The 15,892-nt window shown below is 50.3% G+C and overlaps 1 protein-coding gene across 5 annotated transcripts in view; it reads right to left on the bottom strand.

Moving 5' to 3' along the window:
- The window catches only part of ASTN2 (astrotactin 2), an 894,395-nt gene that overhangs the window by 234,152 nt on the left and 644,351 nt on the right, over positions 1-15,892 (bottom strand). For all 5 annotated transcript variants that reach the window (XM_027616418.2, XM_027616419.2, XM_027616420.2 and 2 more), the window contains 2 exons: positions 7,187-7,311; positions 3,127-3,231 (listed from right to left, as the gene is read on the bottom strand). In XM_027616418.2, coding sequence (XP_027472219.2) covers positions 3,127-3,231; positions 7,187-7,311 — 230 coding nt within the window. The remainder of the gene's footprint in view (positions 1-3,126; positions 3,232-7,186; positions 7,312-15,892) is intronic.

Raw genomic sequence — 15,892 nt, 5'->3', positions numbered from 1 at the left:
GATCTGGGAGGCTGGTGGCTGGCAAGTTATAAGGGGCCAGGGGCTCTCTCCAGCCTGGATTTGGTGTCACCCCAGGATCAGCCTGGTGGCTGCTGTGGTCTGAAGGGGCAACCCCCCCTTGCTTACACAGCAAAAGGTTGCTCTCTCTGGTTGACACGTAAGACACGGCAGCCGAGAGGGAACCAATGGCAGAGGAAGGCCTCAAGCCTGGCGACCGAGGTCATGGGACCTGAAAGTCGCCATCAGGAAATCAAAGCTGATGTCTGTCCCGAGCAACTAATGGGCACCAAGCACACTGCTTGCTGTTTCTCACACTGGTTCCAGTTTAGTCTCAGCCCCAACGCTGCAACCCCCATGTGTATATGAGCAAGTCAAAGCTCAGACTCTGAATGATTTCCTTGGTCTCCCAGCCAGAGGAGCTAGGCCTCCAAGCCCCTTCTGCTCTCACTCCAAAGCATATGCATTTTCCGCTGCACCCAGTCACCCAGGGCTTGGACTGACCACAGCTGGAGCCCCGGGGCTCCCTGGCCCAGGCTCGGCAGATATTCTGATGTCCTTGGATCTGATCCCTGGCTTGGCTTCCTAGAATACTGCTTCCCTTTCTGCCTCTACCTTCCTGAAACAGTGGTAGTTCCATCTCCTGAGAGTGTCAAGGGCCTCCTTGCTGCTCTTAGTCCTGTGCCAAGGAGACCTAGGTCCTCAGTGCCTAGCATGGAGCCTGCACAGCAATGACTCCATAACCACAGCTCCATGCTCCTTCCTCTGACAGGCAGGTCACCAAGCTGTTCTTAAGACCTGCCTGAGCTCCTTCCTGCTGCCAATGACCAGTCTACCCACGACCTCACCTGGTATTCCAGACCACCAAGGGCATCTCCCATGAGCCACCTATATCAGGCTTTACATCCAGCCATATCAGCCTTCTTAGGTCTCCTAAATGTGACCTGAGATTTCCACCATCCTTTCTTCATTTACAGCCCCCAAACTGCAAAACGTACACATATACAAACCACCGTTCACCTGAAATGGCCTCCCCACCTCTTCCCTAAGTCATTCCTATGCTCTGGAAAGTCACTCCCACCCTCCCAAGAAGCTGTTCACACAATCTTGGCCAGGGGCACCTATGCTTTGCACCTTCAGTGGGCACCACCTTGAAAGCAGAAGCTCCATTCCACTTGTCTCTGATTGTGCACATGCATCCTTCTCCACCCCCACCCTAACCAGGTACAAGGGCACAGTTCCCGGGACATGGCAGAAACACCAACCGCCATGATTACAAAAGCAATGGATTCTGTGCCACATCAAAGCAAACTGTAAAAGAGCAAGCAAGCTCTCCAGCATTAAACACGAACTCCAATTTGCCAACATTTGATTTACAAGGGGGTTCTCAAGAGCATCGTTATTGATTAATTAAAGCTGATACACCTTTGTAGTTCTAACAGGTACATCGCAGTCTGATTCACAAGTGAGGTGCAAGGGTGTGGGTGGTGGGGAAAACAGAAACATGCCTCAAAGAATGGGTGTTTGATTAGGACAAACTCCACCAATCTGTTAACTCCTGCAACTGGATAATTAATACAGCAGTGTTAATGATGAGATAGTTTCTCTTAAATGATAGGTAACCATGGAGATGACCTGTGGCTCTTTATCCAGGCAGACAAAACTGCAATCAAATCCCTGCTCTCCTCCTGTTCGGCCACTTACTAGCTGTGCGACCTTGGGCAAGTTACCTAACCTCTCTGACCCTCAGTTTCCTTATCTGAAAAAAAGAAGGGATAAATAATGTCTTCCTTGCAGGACTGATAGAAGTCCTAAGGTATAAAATGTTATAAAGCACTTAGCAACGTCAGCAGTAATTACTATTTGTACTTCCCAGACGGGAAAGTCCTCTGATTCCTAGGCTAAAAGAGTTTTGTGTTGCTCAGGAACAAAACGATCCTGAAAAAGAGAAGATAATACATAGGAAGCACCCGGATAATAACCCAGTGGCAGTGTTATGAGTAAGAGCCAAGGTAGAAAACCCCATCTTTCCCGAGTCCTTCACTCATTCTGAACTTTTCAGTTTTCACTTTTTTTATTCCTTTATCAAACAAGAGTATCAACCCTGTTTTGATTCTCTGTTACAGAGACTATAGGAATATAGGAAACAGGGATATGGAAATGGATGGGGCCCACACTGTACCTGCAGTTCTTGGGTCAGTGGGGGAAACAGACATGGCTCAGATATGAATCAAGCACATTGGTGCTTTAATACAGGTAGTTGCTTTTTTTTTAAGATTTTATTTATTTATTTGAGAGAGGGTGAGAGATCACGAGCAGGGGGAGGAGCAGAGGGAGAAGCAGGCTTCCCGCTGAGCAAGGAGCCCGATATGGGACTCGATCCCAGCACCCCGGGATCATGACCTGAGTTGAAGGCAGACGCTTAACCGACTGAGCCACCCAGGCATCCCTACAGGTAGTTGCTTGCACGGAATTCCTTGAGTTATTCTGGGGGAAGTGGAGAATGCAGGAGGAGTCTCCCAGTACTGCAGGATGTGCTCCCTGGGCAAGGAGATCCAGGCAGAGGGAACAGCGTGTGCAAAGTCACAGAGGCATGAAAGAACATGTCCCATTCTGAGAATTACAAATTGTCCTCAACAGCTGACACACAGGGTGTGTGCAGGTGGAGCGGGGGATTGTATGTGTATGTGTGTTGGAGGAGTATGTGTTATTACTGTATAGGAGATGGGTAGGAAAGGAAATCATCCAAAAGAGACAAGAATTTAAAATCCACAAGCCTGAAATATATAGAACATAAATGTGACTTAGATTGTCATTTACCCCCTCTCCTATTCACCCTTCCCTGCACTACTATGATATCCCTTCCTCCAGGAAGCCCCTCTGACTCCTCAGGACAGCTCCCTCCTCTGGGGTACCGCTGCCCCACTACTGCATAGAACTTACCCCATGTAAGGATGTCACTGTCTGCTTGTCCATCCACCCTCCCTCTGAGCTCCTTCATGGCAGGGAGGGCCTGGCCTCATTCCCTCAGCATCCCCAGCCCAGGGTCTGGCACGGCCCAAGTCCTCAATAACATGTGCTGAATTACCCCAAGCCCCCTGGCTGCCCGGGGAGGGGGGCATTCCTCACCTGCTGAGAGGGTGATGGTGCTGAGCTTCACACGATAGAGGTTGCTTCGGACCCGCCATTGCTGCACCATAGGGTAACCCATGGCCTCGTCATACCTGACGTCCCCTGGAGGACAGAAGGGGAAGGTCACGGGAGGCCAGCATTTAGAGAACACTCACCAAAACTGGGCTCTGAGTAATGGCCACTGCTTCTAAATAGGCAGAGGCTCAGCCTTAACGTGCAGGCTCTCACTGGAACCTACAGCTTTACCTGGACCTGCCTCCGGGCCTCTTCCTGGCCTTTGTTCTCAGCCCCCACCCTTTTTGTCTTCCCAACAGCTTGCAAGCAAGCCAAAGTAGATTTAGGATTCCGCTTAACCCTGCAGGCAACTTGTCATGGGTCATTAGGCAGCTCCGTGCCTCAGTTTCCCCATCTGATACTATGGTACCTGTGCTGGCGTTACTTCACAGGCGCATTGTGATACTCAAATAAGGCACCAGAAACGGAAGTCTTGCGGTGACCTAGCAATGCTGTACAGACCAGGGGGGTCAGCAAACCACAGCCCATCCTCCACGTATTGCCTCACGGCAGCTTTCGCACAATGACCGCGGAGATGAGTGGCTGCCTGCAAAGCCTAGCACATTTATGACCCGGCCCTTTGTGTTTGCTGACCCCTGTGTGGACCACTGTTTCCTAACATGGAAACATGGGATGTGCATAGGGATCTCACGAGATACCTGCGCACATACAGAAAAGCCCACATTTCAAGTTAAGACTGAGTTAAACAAAGTTAAACAAGATTTTTAAAAATCTGTGTAATTTCTTAGCAGCACCTTGTCTAGATTAATATGCATTCTAAAGCTCTATGAAGGTAGTAGCGGACAGCATTTTGCAAACTTTTACGACCGAGGAATCCTGTTTTTCCAGAGGATTCACTGAAATTCATGGTGCATAGAGTGCATTTTGGGAAACACAGGTATAGACAAAGAATAAACAAAGACAAAAACCACACAATGTTAGCAAGCCGTAATTCTGGGTGGTGGGTGTGTAAGAGATTCTTGTTTCCTGATTTATGTTCGTCTGCATTTTCTAAATTTTCTGCTGTAAGCATTGAAAACTCTCTTTGTCTACAATCAGGAAGAAATACATAACAAAGAAATGCTAGTCACATCAGCAGTTAATATTATTGTTGTTATGTATCCTCTGCAAATGGCAGACACATTTTCTGTCATTTTCTCTTGTCCCCTGGTGAGGAGGCACTTAAAGAGATATTTGATACCAAGATGAAAATGAGAATCTCATTGGAACAAATGATTTCTTCCTGGACATTACTGCAGTATTAAAGCTGTCCATTACTGTCAACCTTTTTTTCCCCCCCCCTCCTTAGCCTTTTCAGGAATAACATAATTTTGTTTAGAAGCTTTCATTTTAAAGTAAAATATTCATGATCTTCCAAATATATGTCTACTGGAGCGAGGTTGTTTTGTTATAAATATGTCCTCTCTGCTTAGCCGCTCTTCCAGTCCCGTCCTTCCTCTGGAGAGGTTGGGAAGGGAAGGAGAATGGGTGGGGGAGGAAGGACAGGCCGTTGTTTCGAGTCAGGGAGGAGAAACCAGTTTGCACAGCAAAACCAGACACTTGCAGCCAAGCAGCCTCTGCCCCATCCTTTGTGCTCGTCCTGATTTACAGCAGGCTTGAAGTGGGTGTTGGAAACCGGGGCCCATCCTCAAGAGAGGGAGGCAGAGCATTCTGATGCAGGCTGTGGATGCAGTTCATTCACTGCGTGGCATGATGTCCAAAAGAAAAAAAAAATGCTACCTCTTTTGATTACCAAAACATGTATAAAGCCATCATCTTTGCCCCTCACACCCCATAACTGGTCAGCATTCTGCCCTTCACTTCTCTCCATCCCTGGTCCTTCCTGGATTCCAGCCTGGAATATAAGCTCCTCCTGTGGAATGCCAGCTTCTTGAGGTCGAGGCCATGGTCTTTATTATTCTCACTCCTGCAGAGCCTAGAACAGAGCCTGTACATAATAATAGGCTCCCAACAAATGCTGATTTCCTGGCTCACCTACTCACCTGCATCTTATTCCCCATCACAAGCCCATCCTTAGTCCTTACTCATCCTTGACCCCCATCTTATCCGACTCTATCCTAGATCTCCACCAAAGATTAGGGGTAAAATGAGGCTCTGCAATGGAGGGAGGTATTTTTCCTGGTAATTACTTTTTTTAAAATTCTAGAAATGTAACAGTTTCCTTATTAGGATGCCTCCAAAGATCCTCAAATCAAAACAAATAATCCTAACAATTTGAACCACTAATACAGAACCACGAAGCACCGAGCATTTTATACCCACAATCTCCAATACTCACCCAATGCTGACAAATAATTGTGATACCCCCAATTTCAGAAGAAGAAACTGAAGCTCAGAGGAGAAAGTGCTCAAGGACACACAAAGATCAGACACAGATCCAGGGTCCTTCCCATTAGAGCAAGCACCTCCCCATGGACCATGGTGCTATCTGTTTTAAGGGGTGGTGAGCTCCCTGTGACTGGGGGTATCCAAGAGGACGCATTACTCAGTGGGACTATTACGGACCTGATTTCTTCATTGCTAAGGAGGGTTAGACTAGACGCCCTTTGCAGTCCCTGTCAGCTCTGAAATTCTGTGATCTTATGAAACTTAAGGAAGGCACAGCAGGTTTTGACAGATTCTCCAAAGCATTTTTATATCTGTGATTTCATTTGATCTACATCTGGGCCCTTTTTGAATGAGGACAGGTCAAGAAGGGGATGGAGGGTCATGGATACAGCATCAGCTTTGGGGTCAAGACCCACTGGGTTTAAATCCTTGATGACTTGATGACAGGCTAGTCATGTGGCCTTGGGCTAGTTAAATGATTTTGTAAATCTGTTTCTAGGGGGACAATAACCCTTGCAGGGTTACGTGAATTCAGACACGCAGGGTGCATGGTCCTGGGAGACCCTCAACACACGTGGGTCCTCTATCCTGTTTGTGCCCCTTCACAGGAAAGGCTCATGGAGCTTCCAAGGGTTTGCAAATGGTAGAGGGGTCTTCCCTGGGGGGCGATTTCCCTCTCGGTGAGACGTCCATCACTCGTCAGGGGGTCCATTCTCCCTGGGCAGTGGTTGAGATACCCAACAACTGTATCACAAAAGCAGAACCAGGGCCCTTACATCTTAGGAAAATCCTTCCACGGAGGACAGGAGAGGAACTGGGAGAAGATGAGGGGGAGCAGAAGGGCATCCTGGGTGGGACAGAAGATATGGGGCCTCGGGAGAGCCTACAGAAGGTAGCTTCCCTGTGAGGGAGAGGGGGAGGGGAAAGGGGGCGGGGGTGGGGAGCTGCAGAGCCAAGTGGAAAGGGCAGAAGACCTGGAGCCATGGCAGCTGGTTCTCATCCTGGCAGGCGTGCCATGGGACCTTGGGCTGGTCCTGTCCCTTCTCTGAGTCTAGATTCCTCGTCTATAAAGCAGGGAAGATAATACCCACCCACAGGATTGGAAAATAATACCCAACCCCATGTGCAAAATCAAGCTGTGTAACAAACGCTTTCAAGTAAGAGAGGCTCCTTGTTGAGGGGTCCAGTGATTTTACTTTAGAATGATTTAAAAATAAACCTAGTGAAATAAGCCAGACACAGAAAGACAAGTATTGCATGATCTTACTTTTATGTAGAATCGAAAGAGGTCGAACTCATAAAAGCAGAGAGTAGAATGGCTGGGGGTTAGGGGGAATGGGGAGGTGTTGGTCAAAGGGTCCAAAGGTCCGGTTATATGGGATGAAGTTCTGTGGGTCTGATGCGCAGCATGGTGACTACAGTTAATATCTTTGAAATCTGCTGAGAGTCAGTCTGGCTCAGCTCAGAGTCTGGAGTCTCAGGGAACCCCCTAGCTCTGCACAGCCCATAGCAGGAGCCCCCACAAGGGCAGGTCCCTTTGGCCTTCCGTCCCTCAGGAAGAAGGAGGCCTGGAGAGGCCTGTCTTGGATGTGCGGAGAGCTGACAGGCACCTGGAGAAGCCAGGTGTGGGGTCAGAGAAGTGGGTGTGTCTTACCAGTGAGCAGCTGGAGGTCCGGGAGGGGCTCGGAGAGGACCCCCCGGCACTGCTCCTCCACCGGCAGTGGGATCACCAACAGCCCATCGGCCAGCTGAGGGAAGTCCTTGATGAAGTTGTTCTCCCTGTGGAGAGGAGCAGAAAGACTGCCAAATGAGGGCATGGAGGCTGCCGGGGGCTGCAGGGTAGGAGGGCAGGGAGCCTGTCGTCATCATAGAGAGACTCATGAGCGGGTGTGCGTCCTTGCTGCCATGCCCCCGCTCCCCGAATCCCAGCTCAGAGGACAGGGTGCTAACGACAGGCTCTAGAATCTGGCAGGCTAGGGCTCCGAATCCTGGCCTGCCGTGTCCTAGCTGTGCGGCCTGGAGGAAACTCCGGCTCCACTCAGAACGTCAGTCTCCTTGCTATAAAGTGAGATCTCAGGGTAGTTGTAAACACTTAATGGGATAAAACTGCCAATTGCTTAAGACACAGTCTGATGCTCTACAAACTATATATTTGGCGGCTAAACATCCCCTTGCATAAGCCATGACAATGGTGAGCCAAAATGTGAGGGAACTGAGAAGAGCATGGAGTGCTTGGAGAAAAAGGGGCAGGAAGGCTTGAAAGAACAAGTGGGTGTTCAAGTGGAAAGGTCCTAAGGGATCTTTTGGATCAGACTCCTCCTTTTACAGACAGGGAAACTGAGGCCTAGAGAAGGGGAGCAACTTGCTCCGAGATCCCTCCCCCCTCCCCCCAGGCTAGTGCTCTTTCTCCTGCCCTAATGTCTTCAGGGGCCTCTATTCCTTCCCTGTAGGGCCATCCCAGGAAACTCTGTTTCCAAGACAGTCCTTCAGGGTGACCTCAGGGGACTGAACCCCAAACAATGGTAGTCTTTAGGGCAGGTGGGGTAGTAACAGTGCATCACACGGAGGCGGGCTTCAATCTTTGACACAACAGACCTGCCTCCAAGTAGAACAGCCTGTCAGGAGAGGTGGTGAGCTTCCCGTTCCTGAGAGTGTGCAAGCAGGGAATTGGACAGCCACTTGGTACGGATGGTATTGGAGGCATTTCCTTATTAACATTTGACTTTTGAGGTCCCCTCATATTCAGAGACCCTCAGAATTTGATACCCTAATTACAGTCTGGAGGGGAGGGGGGAAAGGAGAACAAAGGGAGGAGGAGATTCATCACTACCCTGTGCCCCCTGGAATGGGCAAACTTGAAATGAAAACCAGAAAGAGGAAAACAAAAGCAGGGAATGCCAAAGCAATGCCTCTGGAGACTGGATCTCAGGGCCGTTCAGAAGCAGCTGTGTAAATGTCATGGGGGCCTGGGTCCCTTCCTGTCTGTACTCTATGTCCCCGGCACGCACCTCCCCCTAGGCACCTGTGAAGCCCCCCAACAACTCATGCATTTAGTGAACAGCTCCCCTGTGTCTTGACCCCTGAGCACCTTGGAGTCTCCAGAGGAAGAGCCATTATCCCCATCTTCAACATCACCATCATCTCTCAACAAGTTTCTGATCCTTATCATTTGCTAGGGTCTGGTTAAGCACTTTGCATACATTTTCTCATTTAACCTTCGCAGTAAGATAGCTATGCTTGCAGATGATAAAACACGTGGTTCAGAGTTCAGAGGTGTTACAGGGTTAAGAGGTGGTGAGTGTTGGGATTTGCACCGAGGTCTGCTGATTGCACACTTGGTAAGGTAGGCAGCTGGGCCTGGGGGTGTCTGCTGGGCATGTGTGTGCATGACTGTGAGTTTCTGGGTCCACACTAGGACACTGAGGCATGCTATCTCGTGTGCCCGTGTGGGTGGGCCCCTGTCTGTCTGGGGAGCTGTACGTGTTTATGCCCACGTGTGTGCCTGTGATCATGGCTTCTCCGAGGTGTCTGTGGTCAGTGTATGATCTGTTTGCAAGCCTGGGTGTGTGCAACAGCAATGTAAACAGAAAGAGAGAGCCTTCTGGGGCAATGGGAGTGCCCTTAAAGGAGCATGTAACACTGGCCAGGGTTTCAAGGACTACGTTTCCTCCTGTCTCTCTTGTGAGGTTGGCCGGTGACGATACAGATCTTGCCACAAAGGTACGGCCCTGCCCTCGTCAGCTGAACATACACTCTGTGTGGAGCCCTGAGCTGGATCTAGGGATTCAGCGAGGCTGGATCCTCCCCTGGTCCTCTAGATCTTCTCAACCTACGGGGGGAGAAACAAATTACCCATGCAGAACAGTCAGTGGGGCCCAGCCATCAGGAATACCGGGTGGGCTGGATGCTTCTGGGACCCTTCCCTGTGAGACCCAAGCACCTGTTTCATGGGCAGGTTAGGGCAGGCCTGAGAAGATGCCAATGGCTCTGAAGACCGGGCCCCAGTTCTGCCCACAGTACACCCCAGCTGCATAACCTGGAGCAGACCACTCAAACCTCAATTTTCTCATTGTTAAGGTGAGGATTATAAAAGCTGTTCAGTCTGCCTTAATGAAATATTGTGACGATAAGAATAGCCTTTTCTTGAGCACCTACTATGCACCAGGCACTGTTCCAGGCACTGTACATTTGTCCCCTCCCAACCCTGTGAAGTAGGTGCCGTTAAGACCCTCAGTTTAGAGGCTGAACAGATGAAGCACAATGTGGCTGGAGATCCCAGCTGGTCTGGCCCCAAAGCTCTGCTCAGGTGCAGGGCGCTATCAAAGCCGAAAGGGCAGGAGCACCCGGTGTGCTGAGCCCGGACAGACAGCAGCTGAGAGAAGGAGCCTGCTGCTCATTCTGACCAGACCACACCGGTGCTCTGTTCTCCATGGGGCCTCCCCCGGCCACACTCCATCGCCAGGAGCTGGGTGCCTTCCCTCAGCCAGTGGGGAAGTAGAGGCTCTGAGGGGTGCAGTGCCTTCCTGGACTGGCACAGAGTGCATTTGGGAAGACGGATCTGAGAGCACGCTTATGTTTTTTCACTTTACCATCCGGGGGTCTCCATTTCATACCTTCTCTGCCACCACTTTTAAAGGCAGAGCTCCCCTTTTCACCCCGCTATCCCTCTGCCTTCTGGTCAAGCCAGGCTTCACTCGGTGGGTAAATCTGACCCCAGGGGGACAATGGGAGGAGCGCAGTGGGCAACCTCAGGATGGCCGGGGGCCTGGCTCATGATGCCCGTCTTGTTGGAAGAAGGTTCTCCCTCTGAGCTTTCAGGAAGCAGGGAGGATCCTGAGGAAATGCTTGAGAAGGAGGGGAAAGACGCAGTGGTGGGAGTTCACAAGCCAGTGTGAAGGCTGGGAGGGAGGGAGGCAGGGGCGAAGCAGGGGTGTGCAAGACCAGGACGGTCCCTCAGGACCCAGCCCCTCGGCGGCCGCCTGGGGATGGTCATGAGTCCTGCAGGGCCGCTGCCAGCAGAGGGCGCCCAGGGCCTTCATATCGACTGGCTCTCTGGGGAGGTAACAACACGGAGGGGAGGGGCAGCCGCTGGGAAAGTTCCATGGGGCCCAGAACCTCAGCCAGAACCCAGACCGCAGCCTCAGAATCCACCCACCTGGGAAAGGGATGCGGGAGGCTGGCGGGGTGCTGGCTAAATACAGTTGGCGGAAAGCGAATTCCGATTCTCAGAGCTTGTGTGTGCGTGTGTGTAGAAAAAACTGTAAGGCAACTAATCCTAATAACAAGAAGACAGGAAGAAGAATGAGTAATATTTATTTATCGATCATCTTGCTCATCATCAGCTATATCCTAGACAGGATGTGTGTGTGTGCGTGATTTTAACTGCACGGGAACTCTAAGGGACAACTACCATTATTATTCCCATTTTGTAAATAGAGAAAAGGGCACCCCGGGGGTGGAGGTGGTTAAGGAACTTGTCCAGCTGAGGTCCGCAGTTAGGAAGTTACAGTGGCCAAGACCACTCGCAGCCAATGGGGCTCCTAGCTTAGTGCCCGGCACTCAGTAAGCACCTGTTCAAGGGATCAATCCCAAGTCCGTGCTCCTGATCACTGACATCACCTGAGACGGGGCAGTTCTGTTGTTCCCTGCCAGAGTGGGTGCGTGCCCTGTGTCCATGATGGGTCTGTGTGTACACAAGTGCATGTCGTGTTTCAAAGAGTGACAGGGCCCCGGTTTCTGTAGACAAACATCTCCCCCAAAATATCCATGAAAAGAGTTCAAGCTCAGCTGATACTCTGTGAAAACGATTCATCACATTTTTAAAAAGCAGATGCTAGGCTCCGGGGACTCGGGAGAACTCTGGGAGTATGAGGTCTCGTTCATTCCACAGACATTGGTTTGGGTCTCCCGTGTCGCAGGGGTTGCTTTGCACGCTGGGGCCACAGCAGCAGACAGAGAGGTGCCTCCATTCACGAGGACCAGGGGAGAACACAAGCAATGTAGCAAGGTCTGCAAGGCCTTTGAGATCTAGCCCCTGACTGTTCCTCCTGCCTCATGTTTTAAGCCCCTGTCCCCTGTTTCTCCAGCTACACTGATTGCTCCTAAGTTCCCCTTGTAGGGCATACCTGCTTCCTCCAAGGGCCCACTGGGGATTTACCCTCTCTCCGGAAAGCCCTCACCCCTGCCCCCTGCACCTGGCCATGGCCTACTTATCATCTGAATGATACTTCCCACATGTTACTTCCCTGCCTTTGAGAAAGCTGCCCAGGACCGGTTCTCCTGCTATGCTTGGCTTTTGCTTCCACGAGGAGCTTCCCAGCTCCTAACTGTAGATGTGCTCAAGGCGACCCTGTGGGATAGGTACCTTGCCCACTAAACTGTGAGCTCCATGGGGGCCAAGACTGTGCCTGTCTCTTTTACTGCCTCCTCCCCACGGCCTAGTATGGTGCAAACTACATACAAAGTGAGTGCTCAGTGAACACGGGATCTAAGGGATATTGGGAATTGGGGTCTAAAATTTCAGCTCTTCCACACGGAGCTTCAAACCCTACTTTCTTCCTCTTCCTAAGTGCACAGGCACCCCGGCTCCTATGGAGCTCAGCTAGGAGCCAGGGGCCCAAGCCCCCCTGAGGTGGCAGGGACCACATGGGAAAGGGTGATCCCTCTAAGCAGGGGTTGGTCAGACCTCCCACTCTTGATGAACATTGTGTCCGTGTGTGCATTCACACTGGGGCAAAGAAGCAGGGGATGGGGTAGGGTAAGGAATACCAGCAGGAAGCAAGAGCCCAGTTAAAAACCACCTCCTCTTCCATGTCATCATCCCAATTTTCCCCAGTTGGAATAAAACCTTCCTATCGCTTTTCCCTCATGCACCTTATCCATGATTAGATCCCAGAAGTGGCCTTGGGGTCTGGTGGTGGAAAAGGCAAGTGCTCAGAAGTCCTTCAGACATGGTCCAAATGCTGCCTGACTTTGGGGAGGTCACTTCCATTTTAGGAATGGAATTCCTAAATTCCTAAATTACTCACCTGCAAAATGCGAGTAATGAGTTTGGGACTTCAAGGGGTTGGGAGAAGGATTAATGTGAAGTTCTCTTTAGTGATGGTCTCAATTCCTGAATCCCACACTAGATCCTGAATCTCTTTGTGAGGCTCAGAGAACCCAAGACAATGCCTACTCAGTAGAAGCCCCCTAAGCATCTGTTCAGTTGTGTGCAGAGGTGAGAAGCAGGCCTCCTCAGCCTCCATGCCACCTGCACCTAACCTCTAAGTGACTCAAACCCACAGAGCATTTGCACGGAGGATGCACCTTGTCTAGCTTCACGCTCATCAGCCATGCTGACAAGAATGACAAGCAGGGGAAACTGGGCTCCTCCACCACCCTCCCCCCACCTTCTCAGGTCTTCCCTCCCTCCTGTCCCAATTTAAGAGTATGTGTGAGTGTTTTGGATACATTGATACACAGCCACCAGCATGCAAGAGCCGATCACCCCTCAGTTCCGGGGAAATTAGCATTTAAATTGAGGTATTTCAGGGAAGTAAATCATCCCAGAGTCAGCCAGCACTGTCTTGCAGGCTTTCTTAGGGGAAGGAAGGCTGGGAGCTGTGGGCTGCAAGCTGTTGAGTCTGCAGGGAGTGGCCTACTGTCCCTGGCTCTCCCTAGGCTGCCCAAAGCCTCCTCAAAGGGTGGCCATAAACGCCCAACACCAATGAGGACATTTCTCCCGGTTTAAACCGTGCCCTATCCTTCACCTGCAAGTAAACTGAGCCTTCCTGCCAAGTGAGAGCAGTATCTTTGGCTGAGATGTGGTTTCCTCTGTGACCAATGAGCTGGGACACCTGGTCTCATCTGGGCTCAGTCACTGTCTCACTGGGGGGTCTAAAGAAGCCACTCCCCACCCCTGGGACTGGGAGGGGTGAACAGCTGGTACAAAATATTTGGGTTTCTCTGAACCCCAGGTTGAGAGATGTTGGGCTCTATCCTACAGCCATTCTGTAGGTGCTGGAGTCACAGAGACTGGTGTTTAAACCTATGCTGACATCTGTCCATGGCTACCCTCAAGTCCTGCTCTTCTCTGGAAGCAGTTAGAAACTTTGTTCTCTTGTGATCTGCTTCTTAATTATGGGTCTTTGTTTACATTCTCGGCTCAAGCTCTAGACTTAGTCATTCTTGCATTCAGGCATTCATTCATTCATTCATTCGAATATCCAATAAATCTTTATTCTTACGTACCAGGCCTTGGGAATACAATGACAAAATAGACATTCTCTGTCCTCAAGTTCCCCGTAGCCTAGTAGGAGATACCTGTGTACAAATGCTTCTACATATACGTGTGCAAATGTGTGCAAGGTGAGTAATGGTTTTGAAAAGGTTAAAATAAAGCATTTTTCATTCTCCATAAATCATATTTGTCTATGGCACCCCACCCACTAAATCAAAAGGATTCATCCCTCAGGTAGAAGGACAGATACCATCTAGAGAAGAAAGGGGGGTCACTGCCCGGCTTTGCATCTCAAAGCTGACTTTGTAGTGTCTTGAGCTAGAAAAGAGTTTCGAAAGCCGGCCTGTGCCGGAAGTGAAGGTCCCTGTATATATCAAAGCCGGGCCTGGCCGACTCAGATCATAGCATCTTATTTTAATGTACAATGTACAGATGGTACAGGCTATGACCTCAGAGGAGTTCCCACCAGACAGGAAAAGGGAGGAGAAAACCCTTCTTTCTGCCACCCAGGCTGGGAGGGACTGCTGAGGAAGGAAGCCTAGGGGGCCAGGAGCTCAGACTCAAGGGTAGACAACCTCTTCCTGGACTATCAGAAGTCAGCACCCCCTCCCCATCTGCCTCAGCCTCGAGGGCAACGTCTACAAATGCTTAAGATACTAACAAGGGTTTGGGAAAAGTCCCAGGGCAGGTGAGCAGGAACACGGGGGGCTGCTGCCCCAGAAGATCTGGGATTAGTCTGGGGATCTGGGGAGCCCCTTCATCCAACAAGCCAATGGGAGCTCCCGTGAGAGGGAAGCAGGAGGTGAGCAAGAGGCTGGCAGAAGTCAGCCTCCAATTCCTGCACCCACGGGGTAGAGAGAAGAAAGCTGACAAGACATCCTAGCATACCCCCCTGCCCCCATGGAAGTAGGGATGGGGAAGCCTCCCTGAGATTAGAACAAGGGGGATTCAGAGTGTGGGGACCTTGTGACTTTGGACTTTGGTAGTGGATTCCAGCACATAGCCCTTCTCAAAAGACTACCCAAGACCATCCATATCCTAATGGATTGCCAGTGCAAGGGGGCTCAGAGCCAAGCTCAAGTAAGAAATCACATAGTGACCCCAACAAGGATCCAATAGGCCACATTTATACCAAAGTCCTTCTGCTATCTGCAGCATGTGTACCCTAAGGCCAAGTGGAGGTGAGGGAGCTGCTCGGTGGGGAAAGACAGGGTTGGTTGGTGAGGACCTCAACTTTGAACAGACTAAATAGTTTCCCTAAAGAGGATGCTCTGTACCCTTAATCGGCGATTTGAAATACTTTTTTTTTTTTTTGCTATCAGTGGAATGGAAACTTGAGGAAAATATTTTATCAGCGGTAGAAAATTCAGAAGACTACAGGGTTTTGCATAACTGAGCTGTAGTGGGGGAAAAAAAGTTTGAATCCTCAACTGTTTAAAGAGATGGTTACAGATTCGAGTGATAAAGTTTAAGACTCGAAAAAAAAAAAAAGCTTAAGTTTCAGAGGGGAGGTGTAGAGACCAAGGGGCACTTAACACAGACTGGGCAGGGTAGGAAGGCTGCTTGGAGGAGGTGAGCCTTGACTGATTGGGAGAGGTTATCCAGGGAAAGAGCAAGGAAAGAAGGTGGGAGTGGGGTCCAGGCAGAAAGAATAGCATGTGCAAAAGTCCAAAGTGGTGTGTGTGTGTGTGTGTGTGTGTGTGTCTGTGTGTGTGTCTCTGTGTGTGTGTGTCTGTGTGTGTGTGTGTCTGTGTGTGTGTCTCTGTGTGTGTGTATCTGTGTGTGTGTCTGTGTGTGTGTGTCTGTGTGTGTGTGTGTGAGAGAGAGAGAGAGAGAGAAGATGGAACTCTCAAATGGCACATTCTCGAAATTGAAAGAATCTAAGATTCAAGATGTAAAAGCACTGATAAAAAACAAAGATGGGCTGGAGAGGGGCAGGTAGAGAGATCAGATCTTTTTTTTTAAAGATTGTATTTATTTATTTGACAGAGAGAGACACAGCAAGAGAGGGAACACAAGCAGGTGGAGTGGGAGAGGGAGAAGCAGGCTTCCCGCAGAGCGGGGAGCCCGATGCGGGGCTCGATCCCAGGACCCTGGGATCATGACCTGAGCCAAAGGCAGACGCTTAACGACTGAGCC

Source organism: Zalophus californianus, chromosome 13, assembly GCF_009762305.2.
Source record: "Zalophus californianus isolate mZalCal1 chromosome 13, mZalCal1.pri.v2, whole genome shotgun sequence".
Lineage (NCBI taxonomy): Eukaryota > Metazoa > Chordata > Mammalia > Carnivora > Otariidae > Zalophus > Zalophus californianus.
This window is presented reverse-complemented; position numbering and strand designations above follow the sequence as displayed.